Source organism: Panthera tigris, chromosome D1, assembly GCF_018350195.1.
Source record: "Panthera tigris isolate Pti1 chromosome D1, P.tigris_Pti1_mat1.1, whole genome shotgun sequence".
Taxonomy (NCBI): Eukaryota; Metazoa; Chordata; class Mammalia; order Carnivora; family Felidae; genus Panthera; species Panthera tigris.
The window spans coordinates 99996183-100017164 of NC_056669.1; the positions used below are offsets into that span (position 1 = coordinate 99996183).

The 20982-nt window shown below is 37.5% G+C and overlaps 2 protein-coding genes across 3 annotated transcripts; one reads left to right on the forward strand and one right to left on the reverse strand.

Moving 5' to 3' along the window:
• Positions 1 to 227: 227 nt before the first annotated feature.
• Positions 228 to 6393, reverse strand: LOC102963214 (olfactory receptor 4C46-like). Of its 2 annotated transcripts, XM_015540516.2 has the most exons (2): positions 6382 to 6393; positions 228 to 1145 (listed from the first exon to the last, which is right to left on the reverse strand). In XM_015540516.2, the coding sequence occupies exons 1-2, from the start codon at positions 6391 to 6393 to the stop codon at positions 228 to 230; spliced, it is 930 nt and encodes a 309-aa protein (XP_015396002.2). The 2 variants fall into 2 exon arrangements, with proteins under 2 accessions (XP_015396002.2, XP_007088830.2); XM_007088768.2 differs by lacking the exon at positions 6382 to 6393 and having other exon boundaries at positions 228 to 1154.
• Positions 4264 to 13065, forward strand: LOC122231099 (olfactory receptor 4P4-like). The gene is made up of 4 exons (XM_042958199.1): positions 4264 to 4367; positions 5533 to 5731; positions 11378 to 11484; positions 12093 to 13065. Exon 4 carries the CDS (start codon positions 12136 to 12138, stop codon positions 13063 to 13065), a length of 930 nt encoding a protein of 309 aa, XP_042814133.1. The 5' UTR covers positions 4264 to 4367; positions 5533 to 5731; positions 11378 to 11484; positions 12093 to 12135.
• Positions 13066 to 20982: the final 7917 nt, after the last annotated feature.

Here is a 20982-nt window from a genome sequence, read left to right on the forward strand (position 1 = left end):
TAAAATATATAGGATTTTATACATAAAAAATATATATATATAGTTTGTAGTACAGTTCATGTTTATGCTTTATTTCTCTTGTACACATTTTTGCTCCACTAAGTGCTGTATTTATAATTCATAGTGGTTTATTTTTTCTTTATTTGGTAAGTATTCCTTGCTGAGATCATCCAAAATGTGCTTTTGATTCTTGCCTTGGTTAAATCAATGTGGGTGTCCAGGCATATTTATTTCTCCCCTGAAATAGCTTTCCTACTACACAATTTCCTAATGGCATTTTTCATCTGGTCATTTCTCAAGGTATAGATTAGAGGATTTAACATGGGAGTTATCATAGTGTAGAACACGGCCACTGCTTTATCGATAGATAAAGTAGCTGCAGGTCTCATGTACTCAAATATGCAGGGCACAAAGAACAAGACTACCGCTGTGATGTGAGAGACACAGGTGGAGAGGGCTTTACGCCTTGCCTCCAAGCTGTGGTTCCTTAGGGAGCGCAGAATGACCACATAGGAGACCATCAAGAGGAGGAAGTTTAAGACACAGATGAAACCACTGTTGGCAGCAACAAAGAGCCCTAGAGTGTGCGTATCAGTGCAGGCAAGTTTCAGCAAAGGGTTCAGATCACACATAAAGTGGTCTATGACGTTAGGGCCACAGAAGGGTAATGGGATGATAAAGAGGATCTGTATGGTTGCATGAAGAAAGCCTCCCACCCACACCACTCCCATTAGCAGGCCACATACCCGTTGATTCATGATGGTCATGTAGTGCAATGGCTTGCAGATGGCCACATAGCGGTCATAGGCCATCACCGTAAGCAGGATGACATCAGCACCTCCAAAGAAGTGTTCCCCAAAGATTTGGGTCATACATGCATTGAATAGGGTGGTCTTCTTTTCACGGAGTGAATCTACGATCAATTTGGGGTTATTGACCGAGGAATAGCAGGCATCAATGAAGGAGAGATAGGCCAAGAAAAAGTACATGGGGGACCCCAATAATGGGCTGGCAGTGATAGTGACCAGAGTGAGCACGTTTCCTACCATAGAGATGATGTAGATGGCCAAAAACACAACAAATATGACTTTCTGCATCTTTGGATTCTCTGTGAGCCCCAGTAGAACAAACTCTGTCACATTGTTCTTCTCCATTTTTTCATATTATGTTTCATTACATTACCTGAAAAAAATCCTTTGTGATTAATGCAACCTTGAATTATTTAAGCTTCTTCATGTAGTAAATAATAAATTCCTAGATTCTACTTAGTCATGAATTATCATGAGGTTTGTTGAGATAGAAAATAAGTTGTGAGTTCTTGGAGATTACTTACATTATCTCCGGGGTGAAGATTCTGTTGCATATAGACATGAGAAACTTTTGTAAACAAATAGGTAGAAGACCATATTTGTGCACATAATCACCTGAGAGGACAAAGCCTAACAGAAAATAGTGCATCATACACATAGTGGCAGCTAAGTAAGAAAAGGGAGATGGAACATGATGTAAAGTCTATGAATGCAAAGTTAAGGAGCTTTCCCTTTACTCTTAGGAAATGGGGAACCATTGGCACAAATTGAAAATACAAGTGGAAAAATGAAGAGGAATTTGAGGAAGGGGGAATGAGGGATATGATTTTAGTAAAGATCTTACTGTGCCTTGGATGAAGTGGGGTGAGGTTCAGTAAGGAGACAGAAGCCAGAGACAGAAGCCAGAGACAGAAAGCCCAGTTAGGAGATTATTTATAACAGTTGACATAGGAGGAACAGGGCATTGGTGGTGGGTATGTAAAGAGAGTATACCAAATCTGCTATAAATATAATTCATAATGCTTGTTGTCTAAATACAATAACGTTACAATTGCTAACAATTTTTATATACCTCAATAACTGATTTCTATGTTCGTGGCATTGTAACAAGTGCTCTGTACATATGATCCTACTTAATATTGGTAGCATCCTGTGTGGCTGGTATTATCTCATACATTTTGCGATGAGGAAACCGTCCCAGAGACTTATGTTGATGGTAATAATAACAGTAGTAGTAACTAAAATTAAATGTTTAGTGGATCTAAATATTTTGTAGACATCTGTTGATATAATCCCCACTACAACCTTGTAAGATAATTACTGCTATTTTTTAAATACTTGTCTTATACATTATGTAATAGAAACATAGAGAAGTTAAAGATCCTGCCAATATCAATATTCTAATTAAGGACAGAGCCAAGATTAGTTCAGATTATATTTGTTAATTTTTTCCTTAAAATTCTTACCCGTGCCCTATTTTCTTATAATTAACAACATTGAACTAGTAATTTCCTCTTTATATGACCACAATAATTATAATTGCTTTATTACTACTTTGGAGGCAAGGGTATATAAAATGGTTTCATTAGTAGACACACACACACACACACACACACACACACACACACACTGACATGTTTAAATTCCCTATTATCAAATGTGGTATTACATTCACTGAAAAATCTTTTTATCTGGACTTCTCCCTCAGACCTAGTTCTCCCTACTATACTCCACTTCCAAAGCAAAACACCTGCAAAATGTTGAAAAGGATTGCCATGTGGTTAAGTGTTTTGGTTTGAAAATCAAAAAGACCAGATTAGAATCCGGATTCTTCTACTTGCATCTTCTTTGATCTGGACTATATTTCTAGCACGTCACATCTTTGTTTCCTCACCTGTAAAGCAAGATTAGTAATATCCATCTTACAGATTTTTATGAGAATTGATTATGGAAATATATTTGAGCAGATTACCACAGTGTTGCACACACAGAGGGCTCTCATCTATTTTTCAACGTTTATGCATCTAGGATAATGGAATGGTTGACATGTTGAGTGATAATTATGCAATAATTTAATTATTCAAGCATTCAGGAAAAATCAACGCCAATTTTACTTTTAAAGAAGGCATACAGACTCCATTATCCATAGCCTTTGTTACCAAGAAGAATTCTCCACTCATGCTTGGACTAAATGGCTGATGATATATGTCATTTGTATTCATACTTCAGTCTTTTCTATGTGAGAAGTATATTTATATTTGTTTCTCTCTCATGATTAATCTAGATGATTAAACTAGATACCTCATTGCAATTGTAAGTGGTCTGGTGACAGAGAGCTGGGTTCTACAATTGGCTTAAATTCCATGAAGTTCAAAGTCTTCATCTGTCAATTTAGGTTAATGATATTTACCAACTATCTTTTGAAGAAATGGGATGAGGATAAAATACTCCATTAGTATGTTTGAAGAGACTGAAACAATGTTTAATACATGTGGGAATTAACAATCTTTAAGACACATCAGCAATATTGAACACTTACCTTACAGACATAGATCTTCCTGATGTTTGGAGAGTTTTGGAAATAATCCCATCTTCAAAGTAACCTTCTCTAGATAAGTAACTTTCAATATGAAAGATATGACACGCTTGGAAAGAGACTCTTCAAATAATCCCATATCAAATTATCAGTTTTTAATGAAGTGTTTTTATAAGTCAAAAGCTTCCCTTCTAGCCCAAAGCCTCAAAAAGTTTTTACAGAAGACCTGGGATTTGAATTTAGAATGGATTCTTTTGAAACACTTTGGAGAAAAGATCTACAGATGGCTTTGGTCCCATAGGCAAGAGTCAAGAAGTATGGAGGAAACACATTCAAATGGGTCATTCCAACCATAATGAATCTTGTTCTGGAAAATGTGACCAACAGAAACCATTTTCAACTTGCACTGCATGGATATTTAAAGAGGTTTCCATAAAGGTTCGAGGACCTTGTCTTGTAGCTGCTACTGTCTCTCCCAGGAATTAATTATCTCCTCAGATGGAAAGGCTTTGTGTTAAAGCCATGTTAAAGAGACATGTTTGACAAATATCCAATTTTGAATAGGGAATTGCATTCCTTGTACTTGGAACCTAGCAATGTGAGAGTTCCCTTCTCTATGTGAAACTTGGTGTCTAAGAAAGCTACATGTCCTGTGAATGGAAAAATGCCATAATTCCAGTGTGGGGGCTTGTGATGTAATTAATCCATTGACTCACATCGCATAGAGAACTTCTGTCTACTTGGCAATAATAAAACTTTTTTGGAACCTGCTAAGGATTGCTCGAGAGCTAGATCGATGAGGGCATAAGATCATGCAGCCACTTTAAAGTCAAGACTCCAAAAGCTGGTTTTCACATGCATCAGGAAGCTACGGAAGTGAATAAAAACTCTACAAGGCTCCCAATGAATTATCTTAGGGATTTATGGTCTGGTCAGTACAGAATACTAGGCAGCATTGAAATTGTGGCGAGACAGCAGAACACGAGTGGAGAGTCCTAGATGCTCCGCATCTTTGTCACTTGGTACTGTTAGTTTTTCCTTGGAGTCATTCTAGGAGACGTGTGCTGATGTATGGCTGTGGTTTTAATTTTCTTTTCCTGATGGCTAATGATGAGATTTTTTTTCATGTTATTGACCATTTGTAACCCTTGTTTTGTGCAATTTTGTTCAAGTCCTTTGCATAATTCAAAAATAACGGTTCTGGTTTCCTCATCACTGTGACAATTGTTCTTCATATATAGTTCAGGCCTTTGTCATACATATGTTATGTATATATACAAAATTTTCTCCTAGTCCATAGATTGTTCATTTAAAAAATGGTGTTACTTGAATAGCAGCAGTTTTAAAAGTTTGATGAATACTAATTTTTAATTTTTTTCTAATGATTAATGTCTATTATTTTGTATCTAATAAATATTGGTGTACTGCTTAGGTCAAAATGGTTTCTTCTGGAATTTCTATGGATTTAACTATGGGTATTTAACTTTGACATGTAGGTCTGTGTGTCATTTTGAGTTAATTTTTGTGCATGGTATGAGGTGAGATTGTGGTTAAGATTAATTTTTTTTCTCATGTGGATATACAATTGATCCAGTATAATTTGTGGAAAAGCTTATACTTTCCCCATTTTATTACTTGACACTTTGTAAAAAGTCACATAATTAGGCCTACTTCTGGGCATTCTATTGGTTTCAAGGTCTCAATGTTTACCTTTTCATCAATACCAAACAGTATTGATCATGGAGCTTTATAGCAATTCTTGAATTTATGTTTATGTGCACTGGGAAAGCAAAATAGCCACTGACTCACTTTGTTGCGATATTCACTTTATTGCAGTGATCTGGACTTGAGTCAACAATACCTGAAGTATGCCTGTACTTTGCCAGGCTGTTTAAAACTCTGCCTTAGCCTTCACTTCTTGCTTTCATGAGTGGTGAATATTTTAGTGTCTTCTTGAACATTTCTCAGCCCCCATCCAGCCCTGAGCATCTACGGATGGTTTTCTAGATTCCCTGGTATATACATAGGTGATTCTCATGGCCTTTATTCTCACATGTATCTACTTTCCAAACCTTATTCTTCCTAAATTTTTCAGTCGATTTACTGCTTTCCTTATTTTATACTTTGCCTCAGGCAGTTGTAGCCAGTACATTTTCTCAAATGCTTTTGGTAAAATCTGTCCTGCAGGCCTTTCCAGCCTCTAGAAGTCTCTAAGGTAGATGAAACAAAATCAAGCTAGTGAGCCAATTCTTCAGGGCGCCCCCAAAAGTGCAAAACATACCATCCCAAGTTTTCGAGGTCAAGTTGTGGCACCAGCAAAGCCACAGGAGGAAGGTGGGCCATCATCCCCATGGCTGCAACTGAGCTGCGAAGTGGGAAATGCTGAGTAAGTTAAAATTCCACAATGTTTTCTTCCCAAAGCGTATCAGCTTCTTTCTTCATGAATCATTCCACTGGTTGTGGTAGCTTTTAAATAGGTTTAATAGTTCCTAAACTTTGGGAAATCCTAGGCAGTGATTTAAATAGCTAAACAGACACCTAACATGTGGCCCAGACATTCCGCTGGTATTTATGCAAGAACAACAAAAACGTATGTGCATACAAAGACTCTAACTTGGGCTATTTGTAATAGCCCAAAATTGTAAATAATCTCAAAATTTACTAGTAGATGAACGAGCAAATTGTGACATAGCCAAACAACAGAATACTACACAACAAATTAAAGAAAATCTTAGTTGCTTGATATTTCATTATCTAAGACAAGTGTAAATCATGTCTATTTTAATTACATGTCTTATTGTTTATTGATGGCAAATAGACATGTATTTGAATATTGTATATTAATCTTATGGTTGGCACTATGCATCTCTGCTATTTCTAATCATATCTATAAAATTTTTGGATTTTGCATGTGAATGATCATGTCATCTGCAAGTAATATCAACTTTATTTCCTCCTTCCCATTACCTGCATATCAGATTTCTGTCTTACTGCGCTGCATAATAGTGTTGAATAGAAATCACGATAGAAATGAACATTTTGTCTCATTCGTTTTTTTCTACACTTATTTGTTTATTGTGAGACAGAGAGCACAAGAAGGGGAGAGGCAGACAGAGAGGGAGAGAGAGGATCCCAAGCAGGCCCCGCGCTGCCAACATAGTGTGGGGCTAGAACTCACGAACTGTGAGATCATGACCTGAGCAGAAACCAAGAATCCGATGCTTAACTGGCTGAGCCACCCAGGCGCCCCATCATTTTGTCTCATTCTTGATGTAGGCAGAATGTATCTAACTTAATCCCTTTAGGATAATGTTTTCAGTAGAGCTTTTAAGAACCATTATTTTTAGCGTCAAGAAAATTCCTTTATATCATTAATATACTTTTGAATTTAATACTGGTAAACATTTATATGATAAACATATAAGTTTATTATGTACTTTTTCTGCATCTGTTGAAATGACTATTTGGTTTTTCACTTTTAATTTCCAATTTTGTGGATATATTTATCAAATTTCTAATAATAAACGTATTATAGAATGGATAATACTTGGTAAAGGAATGTTAATTTTTATACACAGTGAAAGTAATTTAATATTTTGTTAACACTATTACAGTCTTAATTTCAGGAGGAAAGGCACCAGTGAACAATTGTATTTCCTTGAAACCTAGTCCTTCACAATGAATGGATGAAAGTTTGATTTTTACTCATCTATGAGAAACTCTGTAAAAGAGTGGAGTAATCTATTTTGATAAAATGTTGTAAATCCATTTGTGACGGGTATTTCTTTTATGGGATTAATTTTAATGAATTCTGTTCTTTACTAGTTATAGACTAGCCATCTTTTGTTATTCCTCTGAAGTTAGTTTGGGTATAATTTTTTGTAGAAACATCTTTGTTTGTTTGTGTATGCCTTCAACATTATTGGCATTTAGTTGTTGATAATATTTTATATTTTTCATCTCCAGTTTTATCAGTAGTTATGTTATCCTTCATTAACATTATATATTTATCTTTTTTTATTTTATACTGATCCATATTGATAAAAGCTGAACTATTTTGAAAGGCTTTTTCCAAGATCCCACATTAAAATCTGTTGCTCTTTCTTTTGTATTTTGTGTTTCCTTTTAATTTCTACTATGATTTGCCTTATGTTTTTTCTTATTACATTTTAAAAATTTCTTATATTTATATTTTATTTAGTTAACATACAGTACAATATTGGTTTCAGGAATAGAATTCAGTGGTTCATCACTTCCGTGCAACACCCAGTGCTCATCACAGCAAGAGCCCTTTTTAATACCCATCACCCATCCAGCCTCTCTCGCACCCACCTCCCTCTACCAACTCTTAGTTTATTCTCTATCATTAAGGGTATGTGGTTTGTTTCCCTCTCTTCTCTTCCCCCCTTCCCGTATGTTTATCTGTTGTGTTTCTTAAATTCCACACATGAGTGAAATAATATGGCATTTGCCTTATAACTTTTTTATGTGCTCCGGTCTTCTAAAGATAGCATCCTTTTCAGATTTTCTTTGTTTCTAATGAAAATGTTAAGGTTATAATTTTCTTCAAAAGCACCACTATCCCTGCATCCTATAAACCTGGACAGGTAGTAGGTTCCTTATAGTTTAAGTCTAGGTAGGTTTTTAATTTTCCAATATTATTTATTTCTTAACTCGTTAGCTATTTTGCAGAATATAGATGTAATTTCCTAATAGTATATATGTGTGTGTGTTTATATTCGGAACCACCTATATCTAAATCTAGACCTACTTATACTTTTTATTGTGCTCAGAACTTTGTATTGTTTCCTTCTTTACAATATGGTGAGACTTTTAAAAATAATCTAATAACCAATTTTATGCATATTCTATCTAAGCATGCAAAAATATATACTCCTTGCTAGATGTGTAATTTTACATACATTTCTATATATTTTAAGTTCTGTTGTTCAGATCTTTTAGACCCTCTGAACTTCCTGCCTTCTCTCCTCACCAATAATTGAAAAAGGAACATTGCCATCTTCCACTGTGAAGGTGGATTCATATTTTTCCTCATGTGGATTTCTCTAACCTTGTTGTGTGCATTTAGAGGCTACATTATTAAGTGCATGCATGAAGCAGGGTCTGCAGCCAGAAGACAGAGGCAACTACCATTATTTAAGGAGTGTTGCGAGAAGTTATTTTTAAGACGTGGACAATTAGAGGAAAGTCACAAGGAATGTGCAAGGTCCTGGGGCTCATGGAGTTGAGTATGATTGAGTGCAGTGGGGGCACAGAAGTGGCAAGCAGACGTGGAAATGAGCAATGCAGAAAAAATAAAATAAAATTAGACCTTCGATGGACCTAGCGTGAACTAAGGGCTTCAATTTATTAAACCGGATTTACTCAAAGTAAAACAAAAATAAACTAAAATAAGGAAAATAACTAACGATGCATTGTGGCACTTTCCAAATCCTAACTGGTACCCTAATATTAGATGATACCTGGTAACACAAAACAATGCGCATGACTTCTAAGTTTCCAATGGGTGTAATTAACCATTGAGGATAATTTCAAACTCTTCACGCTAATGGCAATGATTCCATGTTGATGAGTAAAATATTACTACTCTTCTATACTCTCTTTGCATATTTACCTCATTAGATGATATGAACAATATAAAATCTATATGTGTATGTGATACATATCTCCAGGCTTTGATGAAATTATTCTAGGAGAAGGGGGAGAGAAAAATAGATGCCCGTATTACATCAGTATTACAACATTCAGAAGTATTGAATTACTAGAGATAAATGAAGTAAGCCTCAAGGTCGTCTATATGACCGCTATAATAACATGGGCTGTATTTTTTAAATTATAATCACACACACATCGGCTTCTGTAAAATGCCTGTGGGAGATTTCCCCTCAGGACCCTCTCATGCTTTGACTCAAGGTATTCCCAACAATGTTTTCGTGAAAGGCTCTTTGGATGGAAGATTCACAGGAGAGTTGGAGATGCTCCATGTCTGCTGTAATATAACACAGACACAGAGAGTAAAGGGAACCGCCAGAAGGTTCACCTTCACATTTATATACAATATTATATATAAAAATACATATAATATATAGATAAAGATGAAATCATTATGATTTCCACAAGTCTTCATTTAATACAAAATTTGATGTTATAATTAAAATTTTTAATTTCTTCTGTAATTTCATTGGTGTTTTTCAAAGTTTATTTATTTATTTTGAGACGTTTGGGGGACAGAGAGAATCCCGAGCAGGCTCCTCACTGTTAGCACAGAGCCCGACACAGGACTCGAACTCACAAACTGGGAGATACTGATTTGAGCTGAAATCAAGAGGCAGATGCTTAACTGACTGAGCGACCCAGGCTCCCCTTCTTGGTGGCAATTTTGAGAGGGCATTCAGGAAAATGCTGGAGTGCAACTGATGAGGGTTTTAAGCCTTTATTTTCACTTAGGAGAAGACATCTAAGCACAGATGAAAAGAAGCATAAGCTTCCAAATCATACAGAAATGGTTTAGATGGAGATCTCCCCCTTAGGATTTATGTAACCTTGGATGCAAGTTCCCTTATTTGCAAAACAGGGGCAATAATACAGCAGTCCCCTTTACCCATGGTTCATGTTCCATGGTTTCGGTGACCTCTGTCAACCACGGTCTGGAGGCAGATGATCTCCATCTGATGTACTGTGAGAAGGTCAATAGTAGCCTAACCCTACTTCCCTGTGCCTATCTCATCCACCTCACTTCCCCTCATCGTGTAGGCATTTTCTCATCTCCTATCATCACAAGAAGAAGGGTGAGTACACTAAGGGTGAGTATAGTTGATATTTTGAGAGTGAGAAGGAGAGAGAAAATGGGAAGGGAAAGGAAAGAGAGAGGCACAGGGAGATTTTGTGAATTCGTTTTTTTTTTTCCCCAGAAGATTCCCGGCACAGAGTTTATGGGAGCTGCTTGGAAGGATCTTTTTCTATACTGATCTCTATTTTTACAATTGATATTTAAGCATTGTAGGTTGAGAAGCACTGGACCATCTGTTAGATGTTGAGGCTTATGCCAATGTCGGCAAACATTCTAAACCAAAAGTTGCATTTTCTACGGTTTTGATTCTCTAGTTCTTATTCTACAACTTTAACGAAAACCTACTCTGGGATTTCTATATGTCCTTTAACTGATCATATTCTTCCATGTAAACAAACATTCATCTTGGATATTCTCAATTTATACATAAAAGTACTTTGCTAAGCTCTATGTGGAAATCAGAACAGACTTACACCAACAGAATGTTTTTTCCTTAACCTCAATGTATGTCTAATATAAGTTCTTCAATGCGTCCCGTTGTGGCAGATACAAAATCCACAGGTAAAGGCAATCAGCTGATGAAAATGCTGGTACGTATCTTCTTACATAACCATTTGTTCCTCTTCAAACATTGTTGGGGGTACTCTTCTGTGGACCTGACAAGTTAGAATGATAAGGCCTTCTATTGTATATTCTTAAATGGACTTCCTTTTGCTCTTGGATCCAGAAGTTTTAGTTCCACGTACCAGCTGAAGGGCGAGGATCAGGGAGAATGGATTGCTCAGTGTGAACAAAAAATAGTTAACAAGACACGGGAGCCTGGATGCTCACCTTCATGATCATTAGATGAGCGATCTGTCCACTACATCATATTGTTCCGCCGTTGGTACCGTTAAAGTAATTCCGAGACATCAATAGTCTTTTAGGCAAATCATGATTTTGCTGCGGAGGACGCTTGGTTATGGGTAAAAGGTGATGTCTCCACATATTCACACTCTGCTCCTGGGTCTACTGCGTCTAAGTGGTTGCACTGTTCTAAACGCATCGCTAAATATGCAGGATATTCTTTAATCACACTGGATTCTTCAATATGTACCAGACAACAACTACCTGTCCTCAGTGTTTCTAACATGTTAACAGCAACCTCTAAAATGTGTATTTAGAATGATTAGGAAACAGGGAAAGCTTTTATATAACAAGAACCCCTGTTCCTGTTTTCAGATGCCCAAATAGTGTTTCCAAATACCTATTTTCTGCATCTCCATGTCCTGACTCTTGACCAAACTGCCAAGAAGGAGAGTCACTGGATTTGTTATCAATGAATTCAGGTTATTTATCTGCTACAATTAAGAACCTTGATTTTGCTTTCATGTGAAGAATATTAATTCCACTCAATGCACAGAATGTGGTGTTAGGTTGGGATTTTATAAATTATTATATATGGCATAGAGAAGGGGAGGGGATTACTTACAGTTATTTGTGTGTTAATGCTAGAGATGAAAAAACAACATACTATTTAAGGAGGTGGAAAATGGACGGAAGTCCATTTGGTCAGTGGATAATGCAGCATAGCTCTCAAGAGCATACAACTTAGCATCAGATATAGGATCATATCTTAGGTTGCTACTTATATCTGAAAGAATTGGTATTATTATCCAAACCCACCCATTTTTGTTCCCCCACTTGTCAAATGAGTATCAGAATAGTAACTATTTGGATATTATGAATTAAATGCATGCAAAATGTTTGTAAAACCTCCCAGCATAAAGTATGCTCTCATTAAGTATCATTTGAAATATAATAATGGCATCAAACCAGAGGGATTTGAAAGATTAAATGCAATAGTTCCTTTGTGACCTACATATTTTTCAGTGTAAATATCCTCCAAAAAAGCAAAAAGGACTCTAAACGTGTCGTATGTTCTGTATCATTTCAGATGAATTAAATTTCTATTGTGTCCCTGGACTCACCTCAACCTCATGGATAATCGGAACAATGTCACAGAATTTGTTTTCATGGGTCTGTGGGGAAATAAGCAAATGGAGCTCCTGTTCTTTTTCTGGTTCCTGCTCTGTTACTTGGCTGTCTTAATAGGCAACTTCATCATCTTGCTCACAATCACCTGCAGCCATCTAATCGAACAGCCGATGTACTACTTTCTCTGTCACCTTTCCCTCATGGATCTCTGCTACACCTCCACCGTGGTCCCCAGGCTACTCAGGGACTTAGGCGCCACAAGAAAAAACATCTCCTATAACAACTGTCTGACCCAGCTCTTCGCTGCCCACTTGCTGGCGGGTGTGGAGATATTCATCTTGGTGGCCATGGCTTTTGACCGCTATGTTGCCATTGTCAAGCCCCTGCACTACACGGTCGTCATGAACCGGCAGAGGTGTAACATGTTGATCTTCACGGCCTGGGCCGTGGGTTTTTGGCACTCCATTGCTCTGTTGCTCATGGTACTCAACTTACCTTTCTGTGGTCCTAATCAGATAGATCACTACATATGTGATGTGAAGCCTCTTTTGAAACTGGTGTGCAGAGACATTCGTGTTGTTAGTATCTTAGCGATTGCTAATTCAGGGATGGTGGTGGTTGTCGTTTTTCCTGTCCTGTTGGCTTCTTACATACTCATATTATATAATCTTAGGATCCGCTCCTCCGCAGGGCGACGCAAAGCACTCTCCACCTGCAGCTCTCACATAATGGTGGTGGTTTTATTCTTTGTGCCCTGTATCTATACTTACGTTTTACCTGCAGGGAGTGAGAACAAGGATAAGGAAATCTCCGTGTTTTACACGGTGATTGCCCCCATGCTGAATCCTCTCATCTATACCCTGAGAAACACGGAGATGAAAACCGCCATGCAGAAAGTGTGGTCTAAAATGGCCCATTCAGAATGCAAGTAAATCATGTCATATTCATTATGTTTTCAATCCTGTGTGCCCAGAGAATTTATCATTTGAGATGTTATAGAAGCTGTATAAGGTTTCTTTGAGGGAGCTGGGCTGAATGATTTCTGACATCATATGAGCCAAAGACACAAGTCACTGTAATTCCACATTGCAGTCTGTCCAATTAGTTCCAGACGTGAGCACTTGATTTGAGGAATTTAAGAGATGCCCTTCTACAGCACATCTCTGATCTTATCACTGCTAGCTCCAAAAATATATATAGGGAATCTTATATTCCTTGGAATAAAATCCAACCTTCTCACTTGTTTATCATAAATCTTCCCAAATTGGACCTGGTCTGACTTACTAATATCAGAGGTCACAACATTGGGAGAAAGTACGACGTTACAATGACAGGCTTTGGGTCAAGGAGAAATGGGTGACATACTGTCTCTTGGCAATTTGCTTTAATTATTTAAGTCGCATTTTCAAAGTGTCTATGAAATGGGGTGATATTATACCTCATGAAGGTGTAATATCGTTTAGACCAACACATGTGAAGCAAGCTTTAGCCTGGCATAAGGTGTAATGAAAACTCAAGTTATGCACTTCCCTCTTTCCCTACCTTTCCTCCTGTATGTCCCTTTGCTCGGATGCTTTCATCCGCCTACACTGGGTCCATCTATATTCTCCAAACATACTCTGGAATCTATCAGCTCTATGGCTGTATTTCAGCTCTTCTTCTGCTCAGAATTCCCCACCCCCATGCTCGAAGGTCCATGTCTTGCGTATAATTCACATATTTAATGTTTTCTCATTCGGGAAGATTTTGCAGATCCAACAGACCAGATTTCTGCCCTGTTCTTTTGTTCCTATTCAGCAGTATGTTTTCTCTGTTTCAAATAATCCTATGTCCTATACTAGTGGCTTCTTCGTGGGGACTGCGTTTTTTTCTAGTTTGAGCAGGAAGAGTATGTGGTATATCTTTAGTTTTTTATCTTCCTTTTTTCTTTGCTTTTTTTAATTTGAGAGAGAGAGAGAGAGAGTGTGTGAGATAGTGTGTGAGTAGGGGAGAGGGGCACAGACAGAGAGAGAGAGAGACACTCTTAAGTAGGCTTCATGCTCAGCACAAAGCCCATCACAGGACTCGATCCCATGACCTTGGTATGATCTGAGCCGAAATCAAGAGTTGAATGCTCAACCACACAGGCACCCTTTTCTTTTTTTCTAACAATAAACTTGGCACAAATTAAAATGGTAAACAAAGTAATTGAATTGAAGTAAATTCAAGGTAATATCTTTTTTTTATTTGATTGCAAGTATTGTTCTTACATATCTAGAGCTTCTCCTTGTGTCATGAACAATCATGCATTAATAACAAAATAAATAGTATCAAAAAGCCTTAAGATTTAACATATAGTGCCATGTACCTATTAGGGATATAACGAAATTCAGCAGACTACCAGAACTTTAAAATATTTTTACGTATTTATTTTTTGTATTTTTTAAAGTTTATTTTTTTATTTTTGAGAAAGAGGGAGAGACAGAGAGAATGAGAGAAGGCAAGGGGCAGAGAGAAAAGGAATCCCAAGCTGATAGCGTGGAGCCTGATTCAGGGTTTGAACCCACAAACCGTGAGAGCATGACCTGAGCCGAAATCAGGAGTTGGGCACTTAAGAGAGATACCCACGTGCCCCTAGAATATTTTTACTTATTTATTTTATGCATGAAGGAGGACTTCTCTCCTAATTATTGTTTACCTCTTTGTCCATTGAATGACATAACCCAATCTCAGCTCTGTGCTTCCATTCGTATTTGTCTGGCCATCTCTCACTGCCCAGAGACTTGTCTTTTCTCAGCAGAATGATCACAATGCTTCCACACAAAGTTTGCTTGATTCAGATATTCCTACCCCAGAGCCAAAGCAAAATCCAAGGGAAATCATGAAGGTAATAGTGATTGGCTTAGTGGCTGGCACCACTCTTTTGATTCTTGAACTCTTAGAAACTTTCACAGATGTAACTAGTATTTTTTTTTTCCTCCTGGAGCCATGCAAGCCTCTGGAATATGATGGGAAAAACTTCTGTCCCTTCCGTAGGAAATGAGCTTTGACAAGTCGATGGTTTAATGTAGAATCTGTCCAAAGGGGTTTTGGAATTTCTTTTTAGTATACAAATGTCACGTGCCTGTGTGTGCATACATCTGTGCATGTGAGTGTATGATGATTGTGTCTGTGCATGTATTGTTTGGAAATTCTTGAGGACAGGTCAGGGAATTTCCTACCCCATCAGAAAGCATGCTATGCAACAAAACAAAACAAAAAATCTTTTACTATCATATTTTCTTCTCTTTTTCCAAAGGTCCACAAGATATCATTGGCAAAATCTGATGATATTATATAAAAATCCGAAAAAACAAACCACAGCAAATTAAATTACTAATCAACTTGTGAGGTAGACTCTATCCATCTACAAAGGAATTTATTGCTAATTTAAAAATTCATCTTTAATTAAAGGAATATCTCTAATCAGTTAGGAAACACTTATGTTACATGGGCTCTTTCTTTAAGCCTCAGTGTTATCAGAAAACACCAGGCTGGAAGAAGCTTGATATCTTGCAAGAGGCCTAAGAGAAAGACTGGTGGCCCCATCTAGCTGCGGGTGACATAGTTTTATGTGATTTCCCATCCCAGCACTCTCTCCTAATCCTTCATCCCTTCTCAACCACATATTTGTCTTCAGGCATCCATTGTGAGGGCTGATTTAGATACTTCTAGACTCTTCTAGTATTCTTGTCAACACCAGAGAGACCCTCATGATCATGGCGTCACATAAAATAAATATATCAAAGTCATCAATTTCAAATCCTTCATCCTTTACTCTGTACCCAAATCATCAACTTTTCCAGAGAATTTGGATTTTACCATAAATATTTCTTAGACGAGCTGTTGCATCTGAAAGTGTATGAAATAGTCATATTTTACTTCAAGTTCTGATATTTTTTACTGTCCAATGAACCACAATCTGAATTGCAGCCACCACAATAACAACTGGTCTAGCAGCTAAAGGTGTCAGAGGAGCATGGAAAGTCTGTGTTTGGCTTTGGGCCTTCACATTTCTGTCCAGTTCATATATTAGAGCCTCAAATATTAGAATAAGTTCTCACATGCAGGTGACTCTGAGGGGATGTGATGTGCCAGGTGCATTGTGGTGGCCGGAATTTAAGGTATCAATTAGCAAGACTTGGGTAGGACAGGGTAACTGTGTGATTTTGAATGTAATTGACATGACATTCCTAGCTTAACTCCTGGGATATAGTAAATATCCTATAAGCGATTGTCATTATTGCTCTCGTTTTAGGATTTTAGAATTTACGTACTTTGTTTAGAGGTGATGAACCGTGTTACTGGTAAGAGGTTGTCTCCAGACTTTCCGAGTTTGAAGTTTCAAGTTTTAAAACCTGTGCTCCTTGCCAGCCTATTAACAGCAGCAAAAGTTCTATTCTTAATCATTAAGTTAGTAAAAGAAACACCGATGATTCTTGGTTGTCTCTCCAGCTGAAGACAGGTGGCAACGTCGGGGATTTTCTCTGTGAGGGTAACTATAGTCTTGACTGGAACTTGTTTTCTGAGGAACAAGAGGGTACCCTGACTTTAATTTTTTCCTAGAAGGGAGGAAACACCTTGGGAGCCTTTTGAGTGGTCTTCTCCATTTACTAAATATCCTCAAGGTCGGCCATTGGTCTCTTCATGCACGTGCAACATTTTCTGTTTGGATTCTCAAGCACTGTTAGCATATTATGCTCGTCAGATGCTTTATCTACAATGTTTTACTTTCAGTAATATTATTTAGCTCTCCCCCCACCAATATTTTAAACTCTATGGTAAATTTATGAGATAACGTGTATAGTGATTTGACCATACCTTTTACACTACGTGTTTTACATAAATATATTTCTTTTTTCCAAATGAAAAAGTTTTATTACTGTTTTAATACTGTCTTGAGAGCTCCTTCTTTGTTTCTAATTCTTTGTCAAGCTGCTTCTTAGTCCTTGTGCAAATGTGCTTTCTGTAAGCTCTTCCTTCAATCTATCCAAATAAGCAAGTTATACTTGAATTCACCTCTGAATCCAACTGGAGAGGTTTCAGGCAATAGTCACCAGGCCTAGTAGGCACTTGAGAGTCCAGAATGCCTGCCCTGTCCAGTTTTCTGAGGTTCCTACCCCATGTGTCTCATCCAAATGGGCACATGTTGTAAGAAGTCTGGCCTCAGAGCTCTTGTTTTCTGACTCTGAAACAGCTCTATAATCTCACTTTTAATGGCAAGTATGATTTATTTTTTCATACTTGAGCTTAATTTGGTTGTTGGCTCTTTGAAATGCATGGCAAGCAAGGTCTGGTGCTTTATATGTGAGCTAGATGCTCATGCAATATATTGCTTCCAAAGACCAGGTATGAATCCATTTCTAATGAAGTTCCATCTATATCTGACGATAACTTGGTGCTAGTCATGCAGTGTTATGGTATTTTACACAAATATCTAGAGGCGGAATTGCTGGAGAGTAGCTTATGATTCGCTTGAGTAGATATCGTCAACATGTATTTCAAAGATTTTGTACAAATTAACCCTAATTTTCAGCAATGTCCCATTCTTCATATTAGTAATCTGCGTTTTCTCTTTCTCTTTTCTCTTAATTGATCTTGATGGCATTTTCTGAATTTTATTCATTCTTTTAGAGAACTAACCTTCAGCAGTTTTTTGCTATTCTCCATATGAGTTAGTTAGAATTTTAGCAATGTCACTGATTTCTTCCCTTAGTGTATTATATCATGATTTCTATTTTGTTTGGATTTAATTTGTTGTTAGTTTCCTGGATCTCAATTCCTGGGATATATATATAATGCTTAGTGGTTACCACACAGTTTTTCTTAAAGTTTTTATTCAAGTTCCAGTTAGCTAACATACGGTGTAATGTAAGTTTCTGATATACAGCCGAGTGGTTCAACATTTCCATAAAATAGCCAGTGCTCAACACAAGTGCACTCCTTAATCCCCACCACCTATTTCCCCCGCCCCCCACCCCACCCACGTCTCCTCTGGTAACCATCAGTTTGTTCTCTATAGTTAAGAGTCTATTTCTTATTTTGCCTCTATCTCTCTCTAGAATATTACACTAAGTGAAATAAGTCAGAGAAAGACAAGTATCATATCATTTCACTCATATGTGGAATTTAAGAAACAAAACAAGAAGCGCACATAGTTGTTTTCAATAAGAGAGGTGATATCAGTACACATTCTCCAGGTTTTTTGTTTTATTTTATGTTATTTTTTATTTTTTAAAATTTACATCCAAACATATTCTACAGGTTTTTAAAGGAATAATAAAAGGTACAGTGATCATAATAAGGCCAATAAGCTCGACACTTTAGATTGAAGGAAAACATTCTTGAAATGATATAAACTACCCAGGGTCCTTAAAAAATAAAGATACATATGCTCAATAGTTCATTTGCATCTCAAAGTAGTTGAATTTATTGTATTATCTTCATACACCCATCCAGAAAACGTTGGTGGTGAATTCTACTTAACATTAATGAAAAATAATTCTTATTCTCCACAAACTCTTTTCATAAAAGTATTTTTCACAAAAGTAAAACAGAATTGAATATATCTAAACTAATTCCATCTGTCCAGCATTTCTCTGATACTGCTAAATTATGATAGCTTTTCTATACATTCCTTATAATTTTTTTAATTTTTTAAAATGTTTATTAATTTTTGAGAGAAAGAGAGAGAGAGAGAGACAGAGCTTGAGTGGGGGAAGGGCAGAGAGAGAGGGAGACACAGAATCCGAAGCAGGCTTCAGGCTTTTAGCTCTTAGCACAGAGCCTGACACGGGGCTCGAACTCACATGCTGTGAGATCATGACCTGAGCTGAAGTTGGACGCTTAACCAACTGAGCCACCCAGGTGCTCTGTTTCTCAGAATTTTCTGTATATACAATTGTTTCATGATGAAAACTGTCAGTTCCACCACTCTAATGCAACATGAGAGACTTTCTTTTTAATGTGAGCTTAGCCTGGTTGTGACATATAAGATCAATATATAACATCAGTTGCACGGTTTGTACTGGAAACTACCAAACAGAAATTGGATTTTTAAAATTCCTTCTCCAACAGCCTCAAATATACAATGTACCTAAGGAAGAATGTGACAAGAGAGGGGCAAGACACATACCGAAAACTAAAACCTATGTTGAGAATGTACGAAGAACTTAATAAATAGAAAGAAATATTGTGTTCATGGGCCAGACGACTCAATACCATTTAGATGTGAATTATCTCCAAATAGATCTTTAGATTCCAGCAACCCCATATAAAATGTGACCGGGAATGTATTCATTCTTTTTCCAAGGTGGTCTAAAATGTATATAGAAATGTAATGAAGATGAACTCACAAAACTGCAAAAAGAGAAAATCTGGAGCATTTACACTATCTCATTTCGAGGTGTATTATAGAGCTGCTGTGTTCAAAATGGCGTGTTGTTTTCACGAAGATAGACAATCCTGTCAATGGGCTGGACCAGAGAGTCCGAAATAGACATCCACATACTGGTCAGCTAATTCTCATTGGAGGTCTGTAGGCAATTTCGTGGAGAAAACATAGTCTTCACCACAAATGGAAGTGAAGTGTTGGACATTCATATGTGCCAACAGCAACAATGCCACAAAAAAAAACATGTATCACGGCTCGTAAAAATTTATTTCCAAATGAATCATAGACCAAGACGTAGAATGTGAATGCATAAAATAGAGTAAAACATGAGGCAAGGTCTTTGTGATCTTTGCTTAGAAAAATAATTTAAAAAAAATTTATGTTTATATATTTTTGAGAGACAGAGAGGAGCAGAGTAGGAGCAGGGGAGGGGCAGAGAGAGAGGGAGACACAGAATCTGAAGCAGCTCCAGGCTCCGAGCTGTCCACGCAGAGCCCCACATGGGGCTTGAACTCATAAACCGTGAGATCATGATCTGAGCCTAAGTCGGACGCTTAACCAACTGAGCCACCCAGGCGCCCCAGAAAAAAAAATTTTTTTAATATAGCATCAATAGAGACACCAGAGTGGTTGAGTCGATGGAGCGTCAGACTCTTGATTTTGGCTCAGGTCATGATCTAACGGTTTGTGGGTTTGAACCCCATGTCTGTCAGTGCACAGCCTGCTTGGGATTCTCTCTCCCTCCTTCTCTCTCTGCCCCTTCCTTGCTTGCACACACTGCCTCAAAATAAATACAAATAAACTTTTATAAATAAATACAGAAACAAAAAAAGTGTCAACAGTGTGGTCCGCATTAAATAAAGATAAAATGCACCTCATCATGATTAAAACTTTTTCAGCAGGGGCGAATTTATGACCGGGGGGCGAATTCAAGATTTGAGGATGTTAATGGGACACCTGTATATGTCTCCAACCAGAGTCCTTGGACGTGTCTCTTAGGGGAGGGCATTGGAGATGTGACCAGCTATCTTCTCTGGGGACTGATACAGGCCAGCTTGAGTAAAGCTCGGTCAACATGGGGCTTAATGTTGGAGTGGGCGATCCATAAGTCATCTGGCTTTGATAACCTCTGTGCTTGAGCGCTACATAGGGGATAAAAAACTTCTCCCTTCTTCCCTTTTCCGTTCTCTGGCTGGTCTAACAATTAAATGGACATGAGACAAATTAACAGGAGAAAAACAAATTTTAATTTCATATGTATGGGAACCCCAAAGAAATGAGGTCCCTGATAGGTTTATATGCTATCCTAAGCTATGGAGAAGGGGGTAGGGATTTAATGGGCCACCGAGGGGAATTTGAACCAGGAGGCCCTGCAGAGTCCCCTTGTTTACCAAGCCCACCCCACACTCTTTGTAGTTATCTCCTTCATAGACCTTGT